This window comes from Oryzias latipes, chromosome 16, assembly GCF_002234675.1.
Source record: "Oryzias latipes chromosome 16, ASM223467v1".
NCBI classification, from domain to species: Eukaryota; Metazoa; Chordata; class Actinopteri; order Beloniformes; family Adrianichthyidae; genus Oryzias; species Oryzias latipes.
The window spans coordinates 22,319,818-22,330,373 of NC_019874.2; the positions used below are offsets into that span (position 1 = coordinate 22,319,818).

Here is a 10,556-nt window from a genome sequence, read left to right on the forward strand (position 1 = left end):
CTTTTGATAGCAGTTCATCTTTCACATAAAGCTTTGAGTTCCAGCTGCATTCAAACTGAGAAAGGCACTAGATTTCTTTTGCAAACGAGGCAGTGCCCTGAATGTCTACATAAAATCAATAAACAGTGGTTTAAAAAGAAAAGTTGCACAACTGTAAATTGAGCAGAGAGCAAAGATGCAGTAGAGTTGAGCCAAGATTTTCACACTTTTCATGTTTTCATGAGACACAACTTGAAGCTTGAAAAGCAGGCCTGCGGCTAACAAGTTTAACAAGTTGGAGATCTTACCTTCCTGTAACAGATTTTGTATGGGCCACCCAAATACTTTCATTGCACCCCCAGGAAAAAACTGGAATGCATTTTTCTTTCATTTATATCAATTTAGTGAGCAAAAAAAGTCCCAATAAATACACAAGTTGGAGATGTTTTTCTTTTTTGCTACTCTCTTCAGGGCTCAACAACTCTTGTGATTTAGATGTGGCGACTGCATGATGACTGCATTATACCCGGACTTGGGACTGGCACATTGAAATGCTGGTCAAAGATTCTCATTCATCCAAGTGATGTGTCTTCAAATAAAGTCATAGCGTGTCCGGGGGTGGAATGGCCTTAGATAAGATTACCAAAAAAACATTCAATAATGTTTGATTAGGTAAAAAAAAAAGGCTTAGGTTTAAAAAATAATTCAAACTGGACTGAGTAAAAACAAAGGACATGAAGGACAGAAGCACTACAGTTGACAGAAGCGGAAAAGGAGTTCCTCAAATGCCTGGACTTGACACCGTAAATCATTGTCTAAAAATATGTGCAAAAACAGCACTTTTTCTTCCTTAAAAGCAAAAGTTACTTCATAAATAGTTACTGTGGTTTTGGCTATTCCTCTTCAATACGTCACTTTGGTCTTCTTGGACAGCTTTTTTCAAAAAGTTATGTTTCTTCATTTCCTAAGTCAAAAACTCCAAGTTGGAACATGTTTTAAGAAATTTGTAGTTTGTCTTTATAGTATTTCTTGGAAAAGGTTTGATCCAAAAAATTTGCATGCAATGAAGCTTTAGAGGTTGGAGCTTTGAAAGCTAAAAATCGCTGCTTTTCTAGTCTTTCTGTTGTGGTTTGGAATATTTATACTAATTATTAGAGAATAACCAAGAACTTATCATAATGGTTATATATTTGTATAATACTTTACTACCTTCTTAGAAGGTCTAAAGCGTTTTACAGTCACAGTTACAGTCCCATTCCCCCACTGATAGCCATTCCACTGCTGAACACCAACGTGCCAACTTATAACCATCAGGAGCATTTTAGGGTTTAGTGTCTTAACCAAGGACACCTCAACACATGGGCAAGCAAGGCTGGAACCGAACCTGGTCAACCACTCTACCTCTCCACCATGAACACCCATGTTTGTCAGATTAGTTACAAGAACATACAAATACCTATAAACCTAAAACAAAATTTACACAAAAAGCAACTGTCTGCTTTTTATCTGTTTATTGTAAAATCCTAAACGATTTGGTGCAAACTGGTGAAGACAGAAAATGTAACAAGAAAAGTTATAACATTTTGTCATATAGAATCCCTGAACCAGTACTGCTTATTGGCTGTGTTGTTACCATGGTATTTTTCCCCCCCAGCCATTTCAAGCTATGTTGACACAGCCCTCGACAACACGCGTCCAAGCGACCACCTTTAATGAAAAGTTTATGTAAACGCACATAAATGTGCGTTTCAGTTCAAACTCTAGTGTTCACACATCGCTAGGAGAGTTTCTACAACTGTTTCCGGGCCCTACATACCCAACAAGTGTGCATTGAATGTGCATTGTAAGTTAAACCAAGCTGAACTTTGATCAATCAGGGACCTGGATTTGGTAGTGGCGTATGGATGGCCTCTCTAAAAAAAAAAAAAAAAGTGGCAAACATGTGAACACTGATCATGGAGGAGAAATAATAATTGCAAAGACTCAGAGATTCATTTCTTGGATATTTTTTCAGTCAACCTTAGCAACATGAAAATACAAACAAGTTAACTTCAGCCGAGGTAACAAACTTATCCCAGCGATGCTGAGAGGGGCTCATTCCATCTTCAGTTTATCTTTACAGCTTAGAGAAACGTTGAAGCTGTGGGCGAGGAACTTTTAGAGACTGGCCCTAAGAAGCTGGTTAAAACCACTCCGCTGGCTGAGTTCTCACAGGACATGATGTCTGTGACATTTTCTGAAAATATCTGTGGTGATTTACCATCCTCCCCACTAAGAGATACTGAAAAAGATAGGTGAAATTATCAAGTACAGGGCAGACACATTTCCTCCCTTTTCAGCCTGACAGTGTGTCAACTATCTCCACAGCCATTCAGTGTCACACTGTGCCATCTTGCTGGCTCCCTCTGTCACTCTTTTGTTCCGCGTTGAAGAAAGCGCCAGGCCGAATGCATCAAAGTATGACCGACTTGAAAGCTCCTATGTGAATGTGTGCACACACGAGCACGGAAATAATACGGGCTTTACACATAAACTCACATGCACAGAAAATAAACCGTGCAACTCCGACAGTTCGGCTAGCTTTGTAGACGGCATCTGTTCTGCTCCCCGTCATCCTCCCTTTGCACCCAACCCTGTGTGACAGGTGGGGGGGATTCAGGCTCCCAAGCTGAGGAGCCGCACTCAAAAGTCACCGACACATGCTCGGCGCTTTGCCTGCACGAACACACACACCTGCTGTGGGCCATGCTACCGTGGCCTGTGGTGCCAGCCGGGCTGAGCGGCGTGCTGCGTGTTTACACCACCTGCTCTCAGGCCAAACACAGAGGAGGGATTACATCCGACGGCACACCGATGAGCTGTGAGCACACGTACAGTAAAGCAGGGGTTGTAATCCTTCCCAGCTAGCACCAAGCTAAAAGAACTTTGACCTTTTGGCCTCAGATTTATTTCTGTAAAAACACTCCTGCAGTTGAGGGCTGACCTTTACTGCACTCCATCAACATCACCACATGTGGCCTCCAGGCAAATCTATAACTTATAATTGACCATGGTCTCGCACACCCAAGAAATTTTTTATAATCAGTGCAAGTGAATTTGAACCGAAAATGATTCTATTGTTTGAGTGAACAGGAAGCCCTGATGTTTTTGGTTTTTTCCCCCAGAGCCAGAAGCACAGGGGTCAGATTCACCAACTTAGTTTACGGGTTGTGACAGGACTCCGGGAATGCCGGGAAACTTTCTGGCTAATGTCATTTCTCCTGCTGAAAACATGCCACGGGGCATGAAGCTGTAGGCTGACAATGTCAGTGCGCTTTCATGATACTGCTTCTATTTGGAGAGACCTGTGAAGCAGCGAAGACATTTCTTAGTTATCTACGGGTCCCAGCCTGCAGGAAGTATGAGGCAGGTCTGCATCCACTCTCAGCATGATGGAACTGAGCTGCCAAACAACTCTGGGGGTGAGAAGGCGAAGCCCCCACACACACCTCCAACACCCACACACGAGGCACAACAAACCACTTAGATGTGCATCTGTTAAATGTGGTAATTACTCCACAGTGGTGACTGACATCGCAGGGGCTGCTGATAATTACACAGCAAACAATGACACATCGGTGCACAAGTGGGCTGACAGAAGTGAGTAAAAAACAGTCTCCCAGATAAAAGATGGAGCACAAGCACATAGGAGACAGCTGGATTCTTTGCATTTTTTTTTTGCATCACCTAAGAACATGTTGATACTTTTCACTCCTGTAAATTACATAGTAGTGGAAAAGATCCAGGAAGAATGTCAGAGGTAGAAAAGGATTGGGCAAGCGAGGAAGCAATGATGGGTTGAGGTGTTCAGGAACAGCTGTTCTTCACATAAAAACAGCGTGGAATGTGCAGATGGAGTGGAAAGGTGGATACATATCCGAGATGATTTCCTGAGAGATGTGTGAATAATAGAAACTGCTATGATTGACATGGAAAAAAAACAAAACAGCAGCCAGCTCAGTGGACTGGCCAGCGCAGACTGCATTGTGTGGGCTGTGCAAACACAGATACAGCGGCTGACAGACTAGGAAACTGCAGGCTTACTGTCGATGGATATACAGCAGTATATCTGACAAACACAGGGTTGCAATGTAAGCTCCCTCACATGCAGGACACACAGCGGCCCATGTACACCAGTTCAGGTTCTGGTTCGTGTTTGCAGACCTGTTGTACCAATCAACTTTGTTCATTTTGGTAATGTAACCATAAAGTATACTTTCCATGAGCGACTCCTACGTATCTTTATAGCTTAGAAGTTAAAAATTAAGAAGTTAATTCTTGAACTAAAGAAGAAAGCTACCCTCAGTCCAATCTGAACAAAGTGTGCAAATATTTTACATCAAGCTGTTTCCAAAGGACCTCTGTATCTTTATGACAATCTTGCCTCACATGTATATGTAACTCATTCTATAGGCTTTGGCACCCTCTGCAGGATTTTAGCTGCACCGCTAAAAAAAAAAACAATACAGGTCTCTCAGAGGTTCAACACCAATAAAAGAGAGTTTTTAAATGAATGAGCAATGTTTGATGAAAAACCATCACAAAACCTGAGGCATTCACAACTAGGATACGTACTTTGTTTTTGGAATGAGCCTCCAGTGCAGAGGTTTTCTACAGTAATGAACCACTTTCAAAGACTGAACAAGGTTAGAGTAATTTTCCACTAAATGAAATCTGTAGTGTAAAGTGTGCTACCAACTGAGGGTGGCACTGCAGACTGAAGCTGAGCTTCCGCACGATGACATCATAGCATTCGAGTTAACTGCGCTGTCTGAGGGAAAAAGCACATCTTCGCTCAAAATTTACTCTTTACAAGAACCAACGACATGCTGCAGATGTTCATCCCTCGAAAGCAGGAAGATTATTTAGTTTCAGTATTTTGACATGAAACCCAGAATTCTTAAAGAAATGTATCTTTGAGCCTGAGAAAACCTGTTTATAGTTCAGTGTACCCTCTGTGTGTGCACTTATTTGCTCATTTAGTTCTCATTTTTGCATACACAAAAATGCAAACATTTACATGAAAAACGATGAAAATCAACAAGTTCACCAAGTTAAGATAAACACAGACAGTGTTTGACTTTGTTCAAAAATTTATTAAACAGATTTCTTGTTTGCAGCTGCGACCTGTGGAAGAAGAAAGAAAATGTTAAGCATTGCTTCTTTGAGCACAAATTGAGCATTTATATACTTCAACATTTTTCTGTAAATGTTTCAGGAGAGAACTCCGACCAATCAAGTTTCAGAAGAACTTGACAACACAATAGTTAAAAAGATAAACTTGTCGACATTTGCAACAAAAACACTTAACAGATCCAACATCACTTCATCAACAGCATTGTTCAAAGATCCATCAAGTCTTTTACTGTAAGACAGGTATACTGATGGTTTCAGAACACCAGGCTGCTGCTTGACATACTGCTGGACTTTGACAAAACTTGCCAAAAATAAAGCAAGTTCAACTTAAAAAGTGACCATTTGTACACAATTTAAAAAAATATGTACATCTAATACTTAGATTGTGTTGGCTGCACGTATTGTGAATGCTGAAAATACCTGAAGTATGAGGGAAGAACATCATCCCTTTGTGGCTTCATATCGCTACACTTAAAATATTCGCTGTGCCACCTTTAGATGTGGCTAGAACTTCCTAGAACTTCCATCAGTTCTAGTGCTTGGTCAAACCTAATACATGCAAATAACAGCCTAAAAAAGATCCCAGAGCCAGCAAATGTGCAGCGTTGCAGGAACCCATACTACCAAGAGACAGGACATCACATCAAGCCACAAGATTACATTTCTGTGACATACAAAACCTTACTACACTTCAGTGAGTTTGAATGTCACAAAACAGCAGCAAATCACACAAAGTCAACAAAGAAGAGAATCACTGAGTAATGCTTTAAAAAACGTAGCAGCTTAAAAGACAAGATCCTTTATAGATAAAAAAGGAGAAACTGCACAGGTCAGCCATCTGACACGAAGACCCACAGATGATCAGAACTGAAGACTAAAAGTGGGACTCCAAGCCCCCCACCTGAAAATGTGCTCAAAGTGTTTACTAAGCGGTTAAACCAGGGGTCGGGAACCTATGGCTCGCGAGCCATATATGGCTTTTTTGATGGTCACTTGTGGCTCGCAGACAAATCTTTAATTATACTTTTTTTTTTCTTTTTTCATTAGACCAGTCCTTGTCTGGCGCGATGCGATGCCAGAGGCGTGCAGGAGTAGCGGTGCTTGGAGAACAAAATCTACACCAGCACTATCAGTTTCTATTATCTATTATTTCACAGAGTTTGTACCAGCCGGAAACCTGTGAATTGACGTGCCTAAAACTGCGCGCTCCCGTCTCTGAGAAAGAGCGCGCAGTTGCGGGGACGGGACGTTAGAGGAAGAAAACGGGGGGGGGGGGGGGGGGGGGGGGGGGGGGCTGGCACAGCCAGTAAGGTGAACCGCGCAGGGATTGTAATAACGTAAAGCCCGCTGCCCGCCCGTCACTCACTGCAGTGTGTGAGTGTGTGATTGGCTCCCCGTCTTTATGTGAGCAGTCTTTGTCACATCTAAAGAACATTCAGACCCACGATCACGTTTAAAGTCTCAACGCCTGCATGAAGCAGAAACTCACCAGGTATCAACCAGACTAGACCATCAGCAAAACTACCACGAGAAATACTCATCATTTATTAGCAACAGCATAACGATGTTATTAAAAATAATCCACAGACTTATTGTACTTTGAAAATGTTGAAATTACATCAAATGCACATATTCATTTGTATATTTAGTTTTAAACATATTGTTGCGGACTGAGTTTAACTTGGCTGTTGGGCCGCGTTAAAAGTTCTGGAGTTCATTAAACGCATCAAGCAGAGATCTGATTGGCTCTCAGTTCTGTTGCTCAGCCTGTTGTTAGGTAGTTTGGACCAATGGGGTTCAGCTATGGGCCGAATAAGGGAAATGGGAGGGCTGACGCGGCAGGAGCGAATATAAAGTTGGGAGAAGCGCTCTCGCCTCGGCGGGAGAGATTCAGGAGCTGCTGAATTAATTGTACGGCGTTCGTTGCGGTCTGCAGTAACCAGAATAAAGAACCTTAAAAGAGGTTAAGTCTCCGTGCCTCAGTGTGGGAAAGGGACGCTACATTATTGTATGGCTCTTTCAAAATGACATTTAAAAATATGTGGCGTTTATGGCTCTCTTGGCCAAAAAGGTTCCCGACCCCTGGGTTAAACCATCAAGCAGCAGCTCACTGCTCCTTCAGAGAATTAGTCAAAGAGCAAGAACACGTTTGACACTCAGGTGTTTGCCAACTGACCAGCTTTAACATTTATAACTTGAGAAGTATATTCCAAATACTTTAATCTACAGCCTTCAAACATACCATAATTACTTTGATGCATTGAAAATAATTAAAGTAGAAATTGGGGGAAAACAAAATAAACATCACATCCAATGGCTCGTTAAAAAAAGCAAAAAACATGACAAAAAAAGAGGCCAAAATTTAAAATGTGTTGAAATTTATGTCAAAAACACATGTGGGAATTATTGAAATTCTCACCTGTCCAGCAATTCGGTCAAGGTCCCTGGTTCCCTGGGAGGTTAGTCTGCGGCCACTAAAATGAAAGAGGAGATACAAAAAGATCAATACAAATCTAAATACAATAGTCTTTATTATCAGATTAAAGGTCAGTGAGTGAACATCTTGCTGCTTTAAGCTTCCGTCATAACAGTAAATTAAGTTGCTGCAGTAAGGCAAAGAGGAAGAAAATACATCTTTTGATTATGGAACCATGCCATGCCTCGTGGCCACACACACTAGCAAATAAACTGCACACTGAATAAAATAAATCAGCTGGAGAATTAATAGGAAAATTTCAAAAAGGAGTCGAGTTAGGGACAAACTGCTCCTACATTTTGTGATATTGTAAAGAAAACAGATTTAAAAACACTTTAATACTTAAACACCAAAAAATGTAACATGTAATTTACAATACTGTAAACCCTTGTTTTTCGCAGGGGTTATGTTCCAAAAAGAACCCGTGATAGGCAAAATCAGAAACCTTTATTTTTTTTACAATTATTATACAATTAAATACTCTATTATACATTGAAAAGAAACAAACCATTTTACAGGCTCAAGTATTTGTTTCACAAATGAAAGTCCTTTAGAAACGTTTTTTTCAACAAATACCTTCTGTACTGTACTGTCAAATAATAATTTTAATCATCAATGTGAACAGAAGGCTTCAAATTGCTGAGATTAGCTCCGCCCACCGCGACCCGAGTAATTGGATTAAACGGGAGAAAATTTACAATGATCATGGAAAAAATACAAAGTACAGTCGGACAAATAGCGGCTCAGGTGCATTTCACTGCTCCTCAGACAAAGCCGCTGCATCCTGACTCCGCTCTGCAGTGTTTTCTTCTTTTGAAGCCCGCGGTGCAGGTGTGTTTGTTCGGGAAAACAACATAGTGATACACAGTTGTTGTCACTCTTATTAAACGTTATTGACGCACAGGTAGAGAAGAAGCGGAGTGACTTTTTAGCCAATCAGAATGCAGAACACAATGCACGATGCAAACCCGTGAAGTAGCAAAACCGTGAAAAGTAATCCACGTTATAGCGAGCGATCACTGTACAGGCATTTTATAGAACTTTAGTAATAGTGACATGCAAGTACTCAACATTTGTTTCTCTAAGATTAGCAAACTAAACTTAATTGTAAAACCACTTATTTACACAACAAAAGAGGGTTAACTTAGTAAAGTAGTACCGATCGAAGAGGATGCTTTATTTGTACATACAGTTCAAATTCGAGATAAACATGTCAGGCCATTTTCTATCTTAAATTATTAATTTAGGAAAAATATGAGGAATAACTTCCTCCAAACAATCTTTCAACAGTCACTCACCCATTGGGACTCTTCTCAATCATCTTAAGTAGCTCAAGAGCCTGCAGCACCTTGCGAGCCACGTTCTTTGAGCCAACGCTGTGGTGAGCAGGGCAAACGCCATTCCTCTTGCGACCACCGTAGATCTTGGTCATGGAGCCAACACCAGCACCTCCTCGAAGATACAGGTGGCGAACAGTGGATGCTGTTTGGACCAGGGTTAAGAGAATTACTGCAGACTTTTCAATGACAAAATCCTGTCAAAATCTATTTCATCCATATTCCAAAATCAAAGAGTAAGAATTTTCCCACAATGAATTCTAAAACGTTTCCAAGTGTTTGTTTTCAATAAAAATACATTCATTAAGACAGGAAACCTTAAAGAATACACAAGTCATGTCATTTATAAATTAGATGACATTGTATTTAATGTCATGGCTCAAACCCCAAACAGTCCAAGTAATGCATTAAATCTCTGTAAAAGGTTTAGTAGAAAAAATAACATATTCAAACTCACCTGCTCTAATGTAGAACCAGTTCTCATCACTAGGAGCAAGCTCCTTGTGCTTACCCAGCTTCACGAGGTCCACCCAGTCAGGCACCTTTAGCTTTCCTGACCTACAGACAGGAGATTAGCATCAAAATCTGTTCCACTGTGCTCATTTCAATGAAGGAATTTGAACAGTTGAATCTACAGGTTTAAAGAGCATGTCATGGCCTTTTGTAAAATCCTCAAATCCATCAAAATATACTCACTTTTTCAGAAAAGCAGCCAGGGCACGGACAAATTCCTGCTGGTTGACGTCTTTCACTGTGACACCAGGCATCTGAGAAACAGTTGCAGGTTCATAAGTAAAGTGTACTGCCCATCATCTGCACTGGCTGTCTGTACGACGTAATATAATCTCCAACTCCACAGAGCAGAATGACAGTGCATTGCCTAAAGGCATGCGAAGACCGTTGTCTTAATACAGTTTAAATTAGCAAGTATACTTTAAATCACCCGGCATGTTAGCTTAGCTTACTCAACATTGGCTAGCTAACGATTTATTAGCAACACAAACGCACGTTTCCCCAAGTCATTAAAAGTAATTTTCTATTTCAGCGTTCATGTACGCTACATAGGATTTTAAAAACAACTGTTTATTTTATAAATATATGGCAGCAAATAACATTAGCTTGCTTTACGGCAAGCAGGCCTTGGGACGGACGGAGCATGGTCAAGCTAATGCTACGAGCTAAAAGCAACGTCAGAATGTTGCCCCTCATTAAATCAATTAACGACTAACTATATGTCCTAAATGTCAACAAATGTGTACAATCGCAGGTTATCTTGCCATGGTTAGCATTTGGGGACTATAAATATGATATGTACGCTAAATTTCCGTTAAAAACGGAGAGAACAGAAAAATGCCTCACCTTGCTTGTGAACAGCGAAGGGAAGAGGGTGATACGGGGTTTCCAACCCCTGATAACACGGCAAATCCCGTTCCTTCTCGTGAGAACAACACAGACACACACCCCCTGTGCACATTTGTATGTGCTTGAGCACATGTTCGTCAAACCCATTAATTAGCCTTCCTTTATTAAAATGTTAATATCTGTTTTTATTTTACTTTCCCAACCTTGATCTTATTCACTATACACAT

At 40.8% G+C, this 10,556-nt stretch overlaps 1 protein-coding gene across 1 annotated transcript; it reads right to left on the minus strand.

Moving 5' to 3' along the window:
• Nucleotides 1-5,093: 5,093 nt before the first annotated feature.
• rps19 (ribosomal protein S19) lies at nt 5,094-10,491 on the minus strand. Its single transcript, XM_004078263.4, has 6 exons — nt 10,327-10,491; nt 9,664-9,734; nt 9,425-9,525; nt 8,929-9,112; nt 7,574-7,628; nt 5,094-5,145 (listed from the first exon to the last, which is right to left on the minus strand). Exons 1-6 carry the CDS (start codon nt 10,474-10,476, stop codon nt 5,116-5,118), a joined length of 591 nt encoding a protein of 196 aa, XP_004078311.3. The 5' UTR covers nt 10,477-10,491; the 3' UTR covers nt 5,094-5,115.
• Between the last annotated feature and the right edge of the window lie 65 nt (nt 10,492-10,556).

Bases quoted from the DNA above. Each gene is read 5' to 3' on its own strand.
- rps19 (XM_004078263.4), bottom strand. From the start codon at position 10,476: ATGGGTTTGACGAACATGTGCTCAAGCACATACAAATGTGCACAGGGG. The intron at 9,735-10,326 runs GTGAGGCATTTT...ACTGTTTCTCAG, and splicing joins CTTCGCTGTTCACAAGCAAG to ATGCCTGGTGTCACAGTGAA. The intron at 9,526-9,663 runs GTGAGTATATTT...TCCTGTCTGTAG, and splicing joins CTGGCTGCTTTTCTGAAAAA to GTCAGGAAAGCTAAAGGTGC.